Source organism: Chaetodon auriga, chromosome 10 (genome assembly GCF_051107435.1).
Source record: "Chaetodon auriga isolate fChaAug3 chromosome 10, fChaAug3.hap1, whole genome shotgun sequence".
Lineage (NCBI taxonomy): Eukaryota > Metazoa > Chordata > Actinopteri > Chaetodontiformes > Chaetodontidae > Chaetodon > Chaetodon auriga.
The window spans coordinates 13,510,700-13,528,285 of NC_135083.1; the positions used below are offsets into that span (position 1 = coordinate 13,510,700).

Here is a 17,586-nt window from a genome sequence, read left to right on the forward strand (position 1 = left end):
TCTTTGAAGGATAAGATGCCAGTCATTGTGAAAAGGCCGATGTGGCGTCTTTCTGTTACACAAGTACTGTACACCCCATCAAGCAGTTCTGGAGTCCAATGAAATGAAGCAGTACTGCACATCACAGGGTTTTTGTCACAAATTGAACCAAAGAGACATAATGTGTGAATTAGTGAGCTTTAGATGTGCTGGCAGGAAGATTTTGTTACCTTCAGCCAGAGCCAGGCTAGCTGTTTCTACTTGTTTCCAGTCTTTATGCTAAGCTAATCCAATGTCTGCTGGCTGTACAGCCTTACCAGACAAATATGAGTAACTCTCAGCAAGACAGGGATCAGAGTATTCTCCAAAATGATTTCTAGAGGCCCAGAGGAGGTTAACGTCTAAGGATTTAAACACTGTGAATGAAGTGAGACGTTATTGACACTGGATAGAGTTTGTTTGAGTTTTGATTTGTATGACTTTGTGGTGATAAAGACATTTGTTGTAACCTACTTGAAAAAACTACATTTCAAGAAAACCAGAACAATTTTCTGTAAAGGAGATTTAAAGATCAACTGTTGACCCCCTGGGTTTGTATTGCGACCCCTTGGGGGCTCCTGAATCCCGGACTGGGAACCACAGCTATGGGCTTCTCTGTAAGTTGAACACATATTTGATCAAAGACCTACATAAGGCAAAGAGATGCAGAAATGACTAATTTGCTCTATGAAATGTCAGACAATAGTGAAAAATGTCAGAAGTTGCTGAAGCTCAGAGTGATGCCTTCAGGTGTCTCGTTTTCCTGACCAACAGTCCAAAACTGGAAGATATTTAGTTTACTGTCACTTAAAACAGGAGCTGGAACCAGACAATGTTTGGCATTTTTGTTTCAAACATAACCTAAATGATCAACAGATGATCAAAACAGTTGCTTTAATTCCAACTTTTGTGCTGACTGGATAAATCTGTTAATCTCCTAAATATTTCAACTGCAGTGGAGCCACGGATGAGCTATTTTCCAGCCCTGCAGATGACTGAGTGCAGCAGCCACTTCTTCCCTTTGTCACGAACAAAAACAGAAGTTATTCCAAGCAGAACTTCACATGATTGTTGTTGAAAAAAGAGCAAACTTGTAAAGTCCCCTTTTCTTACAAAACAAACGTCCCCTTGACGCAGGATGACAGAGTCGTTGACTGTGTTGATAGTTGGTGAAAGTGGGTGTTGACTGCGCGCTCAGACGGCTCCGCTCCAGCCTGACGAGGAGCGCGGAGGAAGAGGAGGAAGAGGAGGGGAGGAGGGGAGAGACTGTTCGGCTGTGGGAGTTTTGGGGGAATTCAGAAAATGTTGTTTTCTGATGGTGAGCCTGCAGCGAGAAAACTTTAAATAAACCCAATGCCGCGATGCGCGCTCTGTCAAGGATTTACAAGCAAACGTCCTTCATCCCTGGAGAGAAAAATCCCCCCACCAACCACCAACCACCACCACCACCACCTCTCCTCCACTCTCTCCATGCTGTGCTCAGCTTGCCACTTCAGCCAAACGCTGAGTTGTCTGACTTTAGGGGAAACAAAAGAACCGCAGGAGAGGGGGGACAGCAGGCAGAGTGAGGGGCGCGCCGGCGCAGGTCGGCTCATAATGGACGAGACGCATTCACTTTAGTGCAAGTTACAGAAACAAAAGCGCAAAAACACCGGCCATTAGTGGGAATGTTTATTCTGCCATTACCTGGGAGCTGAATTTGAATCAGAACAGCTTTAGTTCATATTGAAAATGGCCCCAGTTTGAAAAGTTGTTCAGATTTCTCTGTGACAAACTGAAGTATGAACAACTTACCAAAACAATGGCAAACTTCTCCTCCAGCTCGGTGGGGTCAGGCATGGGCACCTTCAGAGGCATGATGTGATGCTTCATCTCCGACTGGCCGTCCACACTTTCTATGTTACCCATTTTCCCCCAGATGCGCCGGATCCTCCAGTCAGCGTGAAACCCCCCAAAATCCCTCAGCTTCTTTCAGTGATGACAAATCCAAGTTTTAAAAAAAATCTTCCAAGTATCCGAACAGTTTCATTCACGCATTAATCCAAATACTCCACTTCTCCAAAGTGAGATAACCAGCTGACAGCGCAGGAGCCTCGTATTAATGTCCCAAAATGCCATTTACACTCATTCACGCGTTTAGGTTTACAGTGAGCTCCACTGTAGTCTCCCTTCAAAAACCTCCTTTCAAAAGTAGCAGTAAAAGTACAGCTGCTCTCTCCTCCAGAAAGTACTCTCTAATTCGCCAGGCCAATCCATTACTTACAAGATTTCTCCTTCAAATGCCGACAAACGCTTACTCTTGGTAGCTGCTCAACTTTCTTGGCTACGACGTGTTTCCATTCATTATTGTTGTGTGATCCTGATTAAAGCTTTTTGCTGCTGCCTCCACTCAGAGGGCAGGTTTTCTTCTCTAGTCCCGCCCCCAGCTGGGGGAGGCGGCGCTCCCGTTGGCAAAAAAGACCTGTCAATCACTTCACTACCCCTCACATCTGTAGACAGTGAGCCCACATACAGCTGGAGGGGAAGGGAGGGTTTGTCGGCACTTCAGCGCCACCTGCTGGCAAGATAAGAGTTTGGCACGGCATCGAAACACCCTCAAAACGTACTGTTTTAGAATCTAGTTAAAAGAAAGTTTTACACAAAAATAAAGCCTCAAAGCTGGTTTGATTCATGAGAGTGCAAACTTTAATCAATAATTTCAGCAGATGCATGATGATATGTTTCAAATAATGTCAAAGTTCAGCAGCTTTCTTCTTTATTTCTGACACTTGCACACTATTTTCTTTCCACTGCCACAAAGCAGGGTCCGAGCCTTTGTGGTGAGGTGACAGTGGAAGATGTCCCCCTGCTGGCGTATGATATTTGCTTTCTTCTCATAAGCTCATGACTGTTTTCACTGGAAAAATAAAGTCTAAACATGGTAGACAGCCTCAGCCTGTTGCATTTAGCGCTACAAATACAAGGAAGCATGGGTGCAAGAGCACCAGCGATGTGTTTTCAGTATCTACAAAGTTTTCTCTTCATAAAAGCACAGTGATTTAGACTCTGCCTACAGTATCATACCTCTGTTTTCAGTGGTACATATGAGGGTCTGTGTTTGTAATACTTTGATTTACAAACACGACTTTAAGAGAGCACTGGTTAAAACATATAAAACTTCATTTGGAACGTAATTCATAAACACTGACAAATTGTGCACAGTTTTGTAATACTTAAGGCAATAATATAAACGTATATAAACGAAGAAATATCAGGAATTATTTGAAGATTGTAAAAAAGAAAAGTTAAAGGAATCTCTTTGTGTGTGTTGGATGCTGTAAATCCATTTAACATTGTCATACCTTTAGATATTAAACACAGCCAAAGCCCTTTTGTAAATAAAATTCAAAGAGGACTCTGACATGCTTTTCAACACATAGAAACTTGGTAAGTTGTGCAACATGGTTGCGTTATTATCAAATATCTATTCAGCCAAAATATTCTACTGAAGAATCTGTCCAAGACTGCATGGACTGAGTATAGTTAACACTTTATGGATGAACAGCTAGATGTGATGTTTCTTCTCATAAATACTGATGTGTGTGTGTTTTTGTGGAGCAGATATGTCGTCGAGTTTTTCTTCAGTGATGGTGGAATTTTTCATTTAAGCTGAATACACAAACACACAGATCACAGACCACAGAAGCAACACTTAATGTTATATAGGACTTCAGACCAAGCGTCCATTCTTCTAGTTGGCCTCTGCCACCAAATCATACCTGGAAAAACAGAAAGGATACAACTTGTTCAGACAATCTTGAAGAAAGTAATATTTGAACATAAAGGCGTTGATGCAACTCTCTATTACATTAGAATACTGCTCAATACTTGAGTTATTACCATTGTGTGACACCAGTCTTGAGGTCAATTTGGTCCAAGTCCAGCTGCAACTGAGGGCAACACGGAGGAGCAAAAGATGACACTTCACATTTTTCTATCTCTGGTCTCTGCTCATAATCATATCAAACTTTTCTTTCAATAACTAACTTGTATTTCAGACATGACTGATAATATTTACCTTGCCAATAAGCTCCCTCTCCCTGCTCATGAAGGAGACGCTGTTCTTCACAGACAGGTCCAGTCTCCTCTGTATGGACTCCTCCAGAGAGAAATCAAAGTCAAACCTGCAGAAAGACAGACAGAAAAGGTGGGTCAGCCGACATCCTTACACCTCCTTCACTATCACGAGTGTCTCACTGTTTTGTCTGACCTCTCATTGAATTCTGGGTTGAGGTCTCTCTTCTTGGTGGCAGTTCTCCTCTTGGTGGTGGCCTTCTTGTCAGGCAGCAGGATGAAGGACACATAGGGGTCCGCACCGTCCTTGGAGCAGGCTGCCAGGGCTCTGTGGGGGCAAGCAGTGATCACGGTCACGACATGTGCTGGTAGATGTGCTGGTAGAGGATGCTCCAGGTCAGAAATGTGACGCTAAGATGTGTATCATATATAGACCTGCAGGAGTGAACGGTGATGAAGAGCCTGCTCTCCTCTGTGGAGTAGCCGATGGTAAGCTTCACCTGGCCTGATGTGTTTGTGCTGTCACAAGCTCTAAAGAGACAAATTTAGATGATCTGAATACTTTGAGCAAAACACACACACACCAGGACAAAATAAACTGGACTGTCTGTTATAACCACTATGTTTAATGGAGGTTGTGACTACACAATGAGGCACTGATGGCTAGCCTGTGTGACTCACATGGAGAATGCATTTCTTTGTCTGATGTCCAGATGGGAAGGAACCCATCTGGGAATGACCTGATCACTTCCGCCGAGGTCACCACCTGCGTCCCCTGGAGCCCCGCGACACACCGCCAGCTGAGTGTCCAAGACCTGCAAAAACAGAACTCATGGCTGCCTCATAATAATCTTTTACCTCATGTCTGGATAACCACTACATCCCACAGAAAATTGCCATTAAAGATGAAATCAAAAGCAAGACACTTAGATGGCATCAATTTGTGAATTTGGACAGAGCCAGCCAGCTGTTTGCCCCAGTTTTCAGTGTTTGTACTAAGCTAAGCTACAGATGTGAGAGTGTGAGAGTGTCATCCTTTTCATCTAGCAGCAGTATATTGGTAGTATAAAGAAAATAAGCAGGATTTATTGTCAGTACCTTGAGCATAACCCTCAGTAGGATCTGGCTTTCTGGCAGTGCTCCGTCCAGACTGAGCCAGCGGTCCAGCACCAAGCCCGGCTCAACCAGCACCTCTCTGAGAGGAAGTGTCAAGGAGCCAAGGGCCTGGCCCCAGCTGTGGGAGAGCTACATACAAACATACACAAACATTTTTCAGGCAAATCTGTGTCACAATCACAACCCAATAAATGGCATAAATTCATTCTATCTGCTTTACAGCTACTTAAGTCTACTTAAGATGCTGTCAACGACTCTCACCTTCACTGTGAGCGTTTCATCTCTGGGGTCACGAACCAAAAAGTGAAAGCCTTCGTCCCATCGAGGAGACGTGGAACGCTCACAAATCTTGCGGAAGAAACAACAGGAGAAATTCAAGCAACACTTTTCCATAGTTGCATTCACAAACTCATGTACGGTGTCATGGTCCTACCTTGGTTCTGTGAGAAACGTTTTTGAGGATAATGTCAGCCCCAACTTTTGGCTCCTTTCCACTCTTCTTCAACTGAAATCACACATGGAGAATATTGTTGCACAAAAGCTGTAATCAGCAGCATCCACTAAAATTTAGAACATAATAAATGTTACACTACAGCGTTTTATGCAATAGACTGCCACTAAAAGCAACTCTTTAGGACAAGGAAAAACACATCACAATAAACAACAAATAGCACCCCAAGGACTCTCACCGGCAGGCCATGGGCACGCTCCACATACACAAACAGCACAGCTGCTGATGGCACAACCTTGTTCTGGTACGACTGCTGGGTCTGATACTGCAGGATCTGTAGGAAGAGAGGAATGATGTCACACAGAGAGAGAAAGAGAGGAGGCAGAGTGAGAGTCTTAGCAAGACTTGTGCAACAGGAGAAGCGTGGTTTGCCTTTGCAACACCACCAACAAAGAACCTAAAAAACGAATCTACAAGAAGCAACTGCAAAGAGTTTAAAGATTTCAGAGATATTAGCTTGATTTGGTTAACTCCAGCTGCTGAAGCCTCATATTAACTTTGGATAAACTCTTTAAACTGAAATGCATTTTTTTGCACAAAACCGTCACTGTGGATTTCCTCCTCATCTCTTACGTTACAGTTGCAACAGGAAGGAATCATTTCACTGCCAGCGCTGACGGGAAGAACCATTGCAGCAACCACTAACTCTTTCATTGTACATGTAGCACGTGGGAAGGATAGACTTCTGAATATATTCTTTAAAGGTATACTATGTAGCATGTTCAAAGCCAGAGAAATCTGTAATTTTATTCAAGTTAACAGTGCGTTTCTTTTGGTCGCCTGTCAGTGGCGTCATATCCCTTTACTCCACCAGATGATATGTCAGAGAGTGAGGAAGGAAGGCAAACTACAGTCCAGGTAGGAATGTAAGTGCTGCAGAGGGAAGGCAGTTCCTATCATCTGATTATCATTCCTATCAGCTGATGACTGGATTGACATAATGTACTATATCTTTATGACAGAAATAATGTTCTCCCTAAAACCGCAACAGGATGGGTATGAAAAAATATGGGAAAATCTTGCATATTAAACCTGAAAGACTATCATTTGACTAACGTTTAGATTATAGTATTCTCATGGTTCACGTCCAAGGTTCGGTTTCTGCTTACTGAGTTTAGCTTTTTTTAATTCCGCACTTTTTGTCTGCCTGTATTTTCATTTTGTTTCATCATTTTCTTTGTGCTCATTTACTTTTGCATTATTCATTATTACAAATATTATCATTAAAAAAAGGTATGAACAGTGAAGGTTTCTAAATTTGATGACACATTATTTGTATGCTGCAATAGTTTATGCAAATAAAAAAACAAAACACAGAGAGTAAATATCTTACCTGCTCCAGTCTGGGCAGGTCAGATACTCTGGGCAGCCACTCCAGCACCAGGTGAACTCGGCCTGACTTCACATCATTTAGAGTGTACCACTGTAAAAAAAAGCGCCATACAAATGTCTGAGTTACAGCATCGATGTAAATGTAAATATTACCTGCACAATGATCTGCTCCAGCTTGTGTCACACACCGTATCAATGAATTGTGCACTGATGATATCTCGTAGGTTAAGCTTGAACCTGCAAAAGACAGGACTCGATCAATAATCTGTCCTCCGTGCAGCCTGATATGCTATGAAAGTTTGATTTGAACGTCAAGGTGCACCTTCCGAGGAAGTCATCCTGATCGATGTCCTTATCAAACAACTCAAACTGGATCTCCTGACCAGGCAGCTGGGTCAAAATCACCTAAATCACAGAAAAAAACAAATTAAATCTTAATTGAAGCCCGATAATGTTATCAGATGAGTAGAACTTGTCGATCATTAATCAAGGATGATACCTCGTAGAGTTCGTTCCAGGTGGGGTTGAGGTTCTCTTTGATGGTGTGGCTACGGTAAGTGATACCAGCCACACGGATCTTGACGTACGGATCGCTCTTTCCCTTCACCATGCCCCCCATGAAGTTGTCCTTAGCGATCAGGTTTTGGGCCTCCACCAGATGGATGCGCAGCACCCCCTGTGGGCAGAACAAGAACAGGGAATGCTACTGTAACGTCTGCGGGAGGAAGAGTGGTTCTGCTGCTTGACTCTTGGTAACTGTTTTTACCTCAGTTGCAAACTCGGGGTCAGGCGTGGTGTGCTCTGGTCGGTCTGATTGAGGTTTAGCTTGACTGCCGGGGTTCAGCTCCGATGTGATTCCCCCCTGACCCGTCCCGGACCCAGAGGCTGAAGGCCGAGGAGACGGAGTTGTAGGAGTGGCATCATCACTTAGCCACATAACCTAGTAGGAAACAAATAACAGAAATTATGGTGAGGAAATGCCAAGCAGAGCACTCTTTCATGCTTATTCACAACACAGAAGAGAGCGTGCATCTTTCTGTGCTTAAGTTCAGGCACGCAGAGGGGAGGAGTCACTGATTAGGAATTCATCTAGTGAATCCAGTGATGTAAACTTGTGGGTGCACATGCTTGAGTTTTTGGTGTCTCACATTCTTTCATCTGTGATCTGATCTGATTTCCATGCATAACAGACACACACAGAATCATGGTAAGTTTAAATCTGAGATCTTTGAGGCTTTGAAGGGGTAGTTGTGGGTGTGATACTGAAGTATGTGCCTGAGGCCACAGCAGTCCTTTGGGAGCTGGTAGGATTTCAAAGTCTTCCACAGACACACCTCAGCCGGGCCAAAACAGGGCTTGAATGCACATCTTACTTATTTATTAAAACACATATGAGTGTGCACAAAAAAAAAGAGTTGAAGTGTGAAATACCAACCCTAAGCACAAATTTGATGAAGATGCGGCTGGCGGAACCAGAGTTCTCCAGCTGGAACCACTGGTCCATGGTGAGTTCAGGGGTTGCCAGAAGACGGATCAGAGGGATGGTCAGGCTGCCCAGGGACAGAGCACGGTCATCATCTTTCACCTGAGTGAGAAACACAGGAGCAGAAGATGTGGAGTTCATAAAAGCAGCAGGGAAGGCAAATGTCATGAAGGAAAAAGTTCCTCAAAGAGGTTAAAATGAAAAAAGTACACTTAACAGAATGAGACTAAGAGGAAAAATTGATTAAACTGGAGGAAAAATCCATAAGGTGTTCAGTGTATTAATTACCTCAACACATTGGGAATAATTGTATGTAAATCTTTGCAGCTAGCTTGCTGTGCATTCAGTCAATACTGATAATGACTTACTTGAATGTCGATGTCTTGTTTGCGAGGATCCTGAATAAAGAAGGTGAAGGCATCCTCCCACACAGGGCTGTTGGTCCCATAGCAAGTCTGCAGGAGAGAAGGGAAAACATTATTCAAATGTTCATTATGCTCACAATTTAGTTTAATGCACAAAGAAAAAGTTTAAAGTTTCATAACTACCTTGCTCTCTTTAGTTGTATCCTGAACGGAAATCTGCACCATCGGGCTTGGGTCCTTATTGCCTTTTCTCATCTATAACACATCACAGACATCAGTGTGGAGAACAGATGAAAACTGAATGCACCGGACATGAGAGAGCCTTAAATACTGATAATCTTACAGGTAGTTCATGAGCTTGATCGAGATAGATGGCTAAGATGGCGGCAGATGGTGGATCAGCCGTCTTACTGGTCAAGTTCTGGTTCTTCTGGATCACCTGGTAGAGGAACAATGTGCAGAAGCAAAGAGCATGTGAGAAAAATTATCTGAGACCCTAAAAGCCCAAGGCCCAGCCAGTGGCCACCAACAATTTCACCATTTCCATACCACTGATAAGAAGTTGATGAAGATGCTGCCTATTTTGGCAAAGACACAAGATGTTTTATACTTTCTGGTTAAATAAAGGTTAAATAAGCAAGTTAAATTCTAATAATTTCACACTCAGTTGACTCGGTTAAACCTCTTTTCATCCTATGTTCCTGGTTCAATTCTAAATCTCTGCTGCATGTAATCACCCTGCCTCCTTATGTTTCCTGTCTTTTTTTTTTTTTAACTGTCAAATGCTATAAAAGAAACAAATATTACATAACAATAGAAAAAAGTCTGATGTTTTGTCCACATCACTACCCTAAGCCCTGCCCCTGACTGGGCAGGGCTTCGGCCTAGTACCGTTAAGTTGTGCTGTAGACTCACCTCGCTCAGTCTGTCAGCAGAGGACAGCAGAGAGAGCCATTCCAGCCGGAGGTGAATGCTGCCGGATGAGACGTCCTTCAGATTGAACCACTGTTTACGAAAACAGAGGGCTCATTAAACACACATTTTTCTCATCTGGCTGACTTCATTTGAGGCTGGCTGGGGCGGCAGAATAGAGGAAGATCAGAGCAGATCACGAGGAGGCGCATGGGGGCTGCAGTGTCACATGCTTACAGGATTACTGCAGTCTTACTCAAGATATTTTCCAGGAGTGAGACTACAATATAAGTGCATTATTGCGCTTGCTGTGGTACAATACTCCATCCAAAACCTCAGAAAGGTTAAACAAAAGCACGACTACTCACATCATCCACAACTCTGGCCTTCTTTACAATATCAAGATCCACTTTGACTCTGAAAGAGAGACAGATGGAGAGATATACAGAGAGAATCAATGAAGACATGAGTCCAAGAGGCTGAGGTGTTCAAATTTCAACAGAATCATGGTCCGACATGGCAATAGCAGAGATGGAAATGACTCGAGAAGCACATAGAGACACAGTAAATGAATGAGAACGAATAAGCTACCTGCCCAGGAAGTCATCCTGGTCTGGGTCTTTGTCAAACACTTCCACTTCCAACTCCTGACCAGGTACTTCATGGACAATCACCTGACACACACACATACACACACACACACACACACATAAATGGACAAATACGCAATACACACAACAGATACACAAATATAGATACAGCCACATATGACACAATAACACAAGTACATGCAAACAGAATCACAACAGCAAGAACTTTTCACTACTGTGCAAGGTCGATGTTAATCATTGAATAACTGTTCAGTGTTTGGTTCACAAACCATGACACAAGACGAATGTGTCTGAGTAAGAGGTTTTCGCAAGAGCTGCTTATCTCAGAAACAGGGACTTCCTGTTACCATCGAAGCAGATAAAATCTCCACCAAACTGTTTATCTCTGTGCCAATGACATATTTACTACAAAACACTTCCCTCCACAGTCCGTACGAGGCAAGGACACCATGCCAGAGCTGTAACTTTTAGCACTCAAACTGGAGGGAAGCGCAGCACTCGAACATCAAACCATATATCTCATGTTTCTTTCATGTCATTTTCTTCCCTCCCGCCTCCTCTCACCTCATACATCTCCCGCCACTGTGGGTTTAGGTTGCTGTCCACATGATGAGAGGTGAAGATCTGGGTTCCTACACGCAGAACGGCGTAAGGGTCCGACTTCCCATCGATTAATCCCTTGATGACCGTGTCCTTGGCAGTCAGGTCCTCAGCCTCCAGCAGGTGGATACGCACAACTCCCTAGCATGTGCATACACATGAAGGAAAACACATGCACGCACAAAGGGAGTCAACATGCTAGTCGAAAAACTCGCTCACAAAACATGGATCCACGTTTTTCATTGACAATTTGAATTTGCTTGAATTTGAATGTGTCTGCTTGCAGCTCATATGCTGAGACAGATTCAGCCTCTGTGGGTCGATGTTTCTCCAGGCCATTCATAATAGAGACAGTTACCCTTGGGAGAGGGGAGCGGAGCTGCGCAACGTGCAGGTCGGCCACCAGGGGAACAGTGAGACGGTTGGGGAGCACCAGGTGGGAGGCTATTGCATCCATTATCATAGTGTCCGACATGGCACTGCAAATGAATGCCAGGATGATGGTGGGGATACACAGGGGAGGGACACACAGACAAACAGACAGAGGCTATACGCTACTGCTAACCATATGAACATGCAGAAATAACATGATATTCAGGTTCTCAACAACAGAACCAACAGGAAGGACCCATTGGCTAAAGATGAGGACAGTTCTCTGTGAAATCATGTTCATCATCTAAAGGAGCAATACAATTAAAAAATAATGACCAACCGTCATTGAAAGCATTGCCAGAGGGAACTGATGTGCCAGCAACACATGTATACCTCTGACAATGCTTTAATTGTATTTTCTAAAAGTATTTTATATAAGATCATGACAAACACAGTGTAGAATCAGCCACAATATAATTACACTGAATATGAATGTTAGTTATGTTAGAGTTGCATCAGTTTACCTTCATATTCTACTTAATTGTACCATAGCTGATTCCACATTGTCCGTAGTCTGACCTTACATAATGGACCTTAAAAACTATCTTGAAATAAATGCATGGAGTCATAATTTACATCTTGAATGAATACAAGAACATAATGTTTAACAAGTTAACAGATACTGACATTGTGCAGTGTTTTTCTTATTATCAACAAATGCCAAAAAAAAGGAACAAAACCAACAACATGTTTCTCCATCTGTCAGTACTTCTCCACCGTGTCTGTGGTTCTCAGTTCTACGACCAGTGGTTTCTACTAAAGATGCAAAGATTGGAAAAGGGATCACAAATGTATACTTTCATAATAAAATAAAAAGGCTACGTGATTTCCTGAGACACCTGGGCAAGGCAGTTTTTAGTAATAGTTACTCAAACACGTGAAAATAGTGGATTTGCTGGGGACTATTTTCCGACGCGGATTAATACACATCTGGTGGTTTATTGAGTTTTTAAGGATGTGTGTGTGGGATAGACGACACTGCAGGGCCCTTGTTGGTTGTAATGAAAGAAAATGCTATCCAGCGTGACAGCGTGACTCATTTTTCATGTTTTCAAAAGTTTTTTGAGCAACAATGGAGCTCTGTGGTACACAGGAATAATCTACATGAGGCTTTGGTTTCTTGGTAGTTCACTGTTGGTTTTAGCCTTTTTACAGGATTTGTTGACAAAAATAAAAATAAGGGTTATCACCAGGATGTGACCACACAGATCTGCCAGTGAACAGAAAAACCCCTGATTCTAGCGGCCAGATAAATAAGACAATCTCTCAAATGTTTCAATCAATTCCAAAAATTGCAGCCCCCAAACTTTTGCGCATGTTAAAACTTCATCAGCTCTAATCCACAAACAGGCACTCCTCATTCAAAAACAGCTAAAAACAAACACAAGACAGACGAAACAAGTCAATGCAGCCACACCCTAAAATAGATCTGCACAGAGCTCTTTCATATAGACTCACTTCAGCCCGGGGATATCTAACAGGTTTGTCAGCCCAGTCCAGTTGATGTCCAATTTCTAGGACACAGATAAAAGTAAAGACATATGAATTCAGATAACAACACAACAGCATCACACGTGGCTGCCTGGTGCTGCACTCACAGGCCTGCGGATGAAAAACATCGTGATGGCTCCAACCAGCGGCACATCTCCAATCAGAGGCTCGAGGATCACGCGCAGCTTCCCATGGAGCTACAGAGAGAAAATGTCATATTGAAAGGATGCTTTGAGGCCACTTCATTCCAGCTAATAATAAAAGAATATCTTTCTATTTATTCTCGTACCTGCACTCCTTTCACTCCGGCTTTGCAGAAGTACTTCTTGATTTCTACGTTGATCTCGACATCACCTGCATAGCTGCAAGAAGAAGAGCAGTGACAAGTCTGCAGACACGTTTACCCAAGGGAGGCAGCTGATAAGAGCTTTAATAGTGCTGTTTTCTTTCACGAGTTAAGTAAACAATTATCTGCTGGAACAGACCAGAATAAACCCTCAGCCAATGGAGGACAAGCAAGTCAGGAATATTTCAGCGCCTGACTGGACTGACTGGTTACTGGTGTATAAGCAATAATATGAAATAATGAAGAAACCAAAGTTGTGACACATTACCTCAGGTACAAGTCCAACATAACTTGTCTCTTATCATGTTCTGTGTGAGCCTTTACACCAACCACCTTCACAGCCTGTGAACACAGCAGCTGCTATTACACAAAGCAAAAAAGACTGAAAGACACTCCATGAAATCACATTAGAAAAGAGACTCATGAAGATTATCATTGGCTGTGATGAAATCATTCATCTTTATGGTCATAATACCAGCCCTGCATTACCGGACTTACATATCCACATTATTACGCTGGGTTCCACTGAGTTTTCTTGGTCGTGGAACATTTAAGGAATAAATTGCTGCTTTTATGATGAGCCGTTCGGATACCTTGTCTCCTATGTTGACCTTGGTGAAGCTGAGGGTCTGCAGATGAATGCTGGAGGCACGGATGGCAGGAGCAATGGTTTCCACCAGCAACTTCTCCAGATACTGGCCTACAAAAGGCCACGTCTGCTGCAGGATCTGCATGACAGAACATATGGCCATTCATTACTTTTCCTGGCAGATTTGAAGACAGCAATGAAATAATGTCGTATGCTTTGTCACAGCAAAGCACTTTCTGTGAATAAGAAATAATTGGCCAGAATGTGACAGAAGATAAAAGAGAACCAGAACACGTAGACACGCGCATTCTGTTTCCCCTGTGCTTAAAAAGCTTTTCAGAGAAGGTTTACCCACAAAAATCTGACAGAGGACGAAATCTAAATAGAGAACAATGTCTCAGCCATCAATAATTCAGCAAGAGGGAAGAATAAAGTAATCCAGTTCCTTCCAGTTATTTTAATTATAGGGAAAATACAAGCTCTGCTCACGTGCTTCACTTCTAGTTAATGGAAGTATAACCTAATATTTTAGTCAGTGCACGCTGAATATTGTGAAATTTGTCTACAGAAAAGTACAGAATTGAACATGAATGGAGAATAAAGTTTCCAATAATTCTAATACATTTTCCGTTTTCACTATGATCAGTACCAAATTTCACAGCTCTTTCCAGGAAAACCTCCTCTGAAAGGATTTCTTTTTCGTAAATTGTGGATCTGTGTGATGAAGCGCTACCATAAAATAAGAAACGTTGAAGTAATAAGTTTCATTTGATGTTAATTTGCATTGACCCTACGCGATGAAGCTGATTCAGCATATCGGTGTTGTCACTCCACACAGCCTCACACTGCAGTTAGCTTCAGCATTCCAGTGTGAGGTGTAAGAGTGCTGTCAGCTGCTGCTCAGTGATCCTCTGACCTCCAAACTGCTTGTGAGGCTGACATGCTGCAGATGCAGGAGTCTCTCCTATATATTATTTATGATACAGTTACAAACATGCGGTTAAGAATGATGCATTCTGTATAAGCTCAACTCCTCCAGGCTTCCTCACATGTATTACTCTCAGAGATTATTGGCTCATTTTCTCTGCAGGTGCTAATTTGTATGAGTTGTCACATATAATAAAAGGTGAGAACATTTCAGGGCTGATGTCTTTTTGTTTATGGCTGCAGGAGAGGAGGGTAAGTGTGAACAGCCGGATCACATGTCACGAAGCCTGGAGGAGAAACGTGGGCTGCTGAAAGATGAGGCCAGCAAATTGCCATCCTACAATCTGGGCTTCTCTCACTGAGTTCATTACATTTTTCTCTCCAGAGGGGCGGTTTGTGTCATTAGTATTCATATCCACACTTGCCTTGCGCTGATGCGAGGTTACTGTACTGACAGAGACAAAGAGTTCTGCGATATGATCTGAGCTCTCCCTGCCTCTTAATTACACCATGTTATAATCTGGTCTGATGGAGAGGCTGCAATGCGAGCCAGGTCACTGAAAGTCCACACAAGAGCTCTTTATCTTCATATTAAATGAGAGGCATTGGAGCTGCTGTTGGAGTTAATCAAGGGAAACATGCACACCTTAACTTGAGATCATCAAGAGTTCAGCTGCACGAAGCAGAGCGGCCTGTCATCATACAAGGTGCTGCAGATTATTCTTAACAAATCGTGAGTTCCTGATTTAAAAATACACAGCTGCACATATGCAAAGTCTGATAGGAAAAAACATACCTTATTCAGCCACTCCACTTTTTCCACATCTGGAAAGTTGACCTGTGGACAAGCAATATGGTTCAGGCATGAGCTCAAATACAACACCATAGTGTAAAATGACCTACGGCTCTGAGCAGATTAGTTCAAATACTTGAGATGATTCTTCAGGTAATGTTTTTCTGGCTATCTGGAATACGCAGAAGTTGACATTTCACTAGAATGGCAGTAGTTTTCAGAAGGAGTGTTCTTAGTTTTACATTAGAATAATTCCACCTGATGAAAGCATTTCCCCAGCTCTCTCCCTATGAAATACATCATGTATCTGCTGACATATTCGAATCAGAAGTACAGAGAGCACAGGTCTGACAATTTGGTGTGTGTTGGTTATTGCCACATGTTCAGGAAACCATCACATGTACATCAGCCTTTCCTGCGAACCACAGAGACATGAGATTTCAAGATTAAGCCAATGTGTGCACTCTCTCTCTCTCTCTCTCTCTCTCTCTCTCTCTCTCTCACACACACACACACACACACACACACACACACACACACACACACAGTTTACTCTCTCTGCTCTCTACCCAGATATGGTGGTCCTGGTTACTGCCTCTGCTGCTCGGCTATGAAGGATGTTTATGAGTCATCAGGTTTTAGGAGCCAGATAAGGTCAATGGCAGCTCGACTTGGGTGAAACAGGAAGGGGAAACACACACACAGAGTCTCCCCTGTTGCCACATGATTTATTTATTTATTTTCAGTATAGAGGTGCGTTTTAGGGTCTACTAAATGTAAGGTCTCCTCAGTATTTGTGCCATTCTCTCCAATACCAAGACCTCATCTGACATCTTAATTCACATTCCTCAGGGTGGCAGTAGTTCAGATAAATTCCCAAGGCACTGCACATTAGGAATGTCTAAATATGGGGCTGGTCAGGGACAGGAGGAAAATACTGTGAACAAAAGGGGCAGCCATGCACGTACTTATGTGAGGGTTGCCATGAAGTAATAGTCTCTCTGTCTATGGGTGCATAAATTTGTAAGAAATTAGGAGCTACCAAACAAATATCAAGCGCCTACTAATGAGGAATATTGACGCAAGAGGCTATGGCAGTGATGCAAAGTAGCTGAGATGCAGCTCAAGTTCAGCTTGACAGATGTGGCAGATGTGACAGGTCATACAAACTGCAGAGAACGGTTCTTACCCAGGGAGGCAAATCCCTTTTGGCCCTGAAAACATTTTCAGTGGTGAATTTCCTCTCGTTCTCCAGAAGGTACATAGCAGACTTGAGCCTCATCAGTTTCTCCAGTCGACTGTGTTTCCATCCCATGTAGATCATCAGACCGAACAGGACTACACTGATGCTGAAGCCATAATATCCGGCCAGGTACACCGGCAGGAGAGCACCCAGGCATTTTCCAAACGACCACAGCACGCTCACTGCGCGCTCACCGGCGGGCTGGCTCGGTGAGGCCGGGGCTGCAAACGTCGTGCCTCTGCTCATGCCAGGCTCTGCATCCGCGGCTGGCATCGCAAGATCCGATTAACTTCACCAACTCGGCCCGGCCTTCTGCTTCTCTGCTTCTACGACTGAGTGGCAATCGCCACTGAAGACTTACCACCGCTGTATTGCTCAAACCATGGAGAAATCACGGATAAACTGCGGGTTTTGGTCGGTTAGATCATGATCACGGCTTCTCTACGCTGCGCTCCCTTTCAGTTCCGCAGGGCACTAAAACAGACGATTCCGTGTTTCATTTACGTGTGAGGTTTCTCTCTCAGAGGAGGGCAAGCAGAGACCAGGACCTGTAAGGGCGGGCTCTGTCTCAAGCCCTCCTTCACATGAAACCCAGAAGAAACCTAAACCCCAGAATTTACTTGTAGCGTCACGCACCAAGTCGGGCGGAGCGTATTACGGCGTATATGCAGAGTGAACGACTGTTTATTTAAGGCATCAGAGAAGGCGTAAAATCAATATCAACATGTAACCTGGAGGAATCGCTACGCCCATCATACTGTCAC

At 43.3% G+C, this 17,586-nt stretch overlaps 2 protein-coding genes across 6 annotated transcripts in view; both read right to left on the reverse strand.

Moving 5' to 3' along the window:
* The window catches only part of fmnl3 (formin-like 3), a 32,550-nt gene extending 30,177 nt beyond the window's left edge, over positions 1–2,373 (reverse strand). For all 5 annotated transcript variants that reach the window (XM_076740839.1, XM_076740837.1, XM_076740838.1 and 2 more), the window contains exon 1: positions 1,813–2,373. In XM_076740839.1, the coding sequence (XP_076596954.1) occupies positions 1,813–1,926 (114 nt within the window). In that variant the 5' untranslated portion in view covers positions 1,927–2,373. The remainder of the gene's footprint in view (positions 1–1,812) is intronic.
* A 307-nt stretch (positions 2,374–2,680) lies between these two features.
* esyt1a (extended synaptotagmin-like protein 1a) lies at positions 2,681–17,586 on the reverse strand. The gene is made up of 31 exons (XM_076740618.1): positions 16,769–17,586; positions 15,583–15,624; positions 13,864–13,998; positions 13,539–13,612; positions 13,214–13,286; positions 13,032–13,121; positions 12,892–12,947; positions 11,360–11,480; positions 10,966–11,142; positions 10,382–10,464; positions 10,159–10,207; positions 9,794–9,883; positions 9,222–9,317; positions 9,062–9,133; positions 8,882–8,968; positions 8,466–8,615; positions 7,797–7,970; positions 7,530–7,706; positions 7,353–7,435; positions 7,219–7,267; positions 7,032–7,121; positions 5,877–5,972; positions 5,621–5,692; positions 5,449–5,535; positions 5,170–5,316; positions 4,753–4,886; positions 4,507–4,602; positions 4,268–4,399; positions 4,076–4,181; positions 3,898–3,947; positions 2,681–3,776 (listed from the first exon to the last, which is right to left on the reverse strand). The coding sequence occupies exons 1-31, from the start codon at positions 17,093–17,095 to the stop codon at positions 3,749–3,751; spliced, it is 3,243 nt and encodes a 1,080-aa protein (XP_076596733.1). The 5' UTR covers positions 17,096–17,586; the 3' UTR covers positions 2,681–3,748.

Excerpts from the sequence above, each read along its gene's own strand:
- esyt1a (XM_076740618.1), bottom strand. The coding sequence starts at position 17,095 with ATGCCAGCCGCGGATGCAGAGCCTGGCATGAGCAGAGGCACGACGTTT. Across the intron at positions 9,884-10,158 it reads AGGCCAGAGTTGTGGATGAT|TGGTTCAATCTGAAGGACGT; the intron begins GTGAGTAGTCGT and ends TTTCGTAAACAG. Across the intron at positions 9,318-9,793 it reads CTGCTGACAGACTGAGCGAG|GTGATCCAGAAGAACCAGAA; the intron begins GTGAGTCTACAG and ends TTCCTCTACCAG.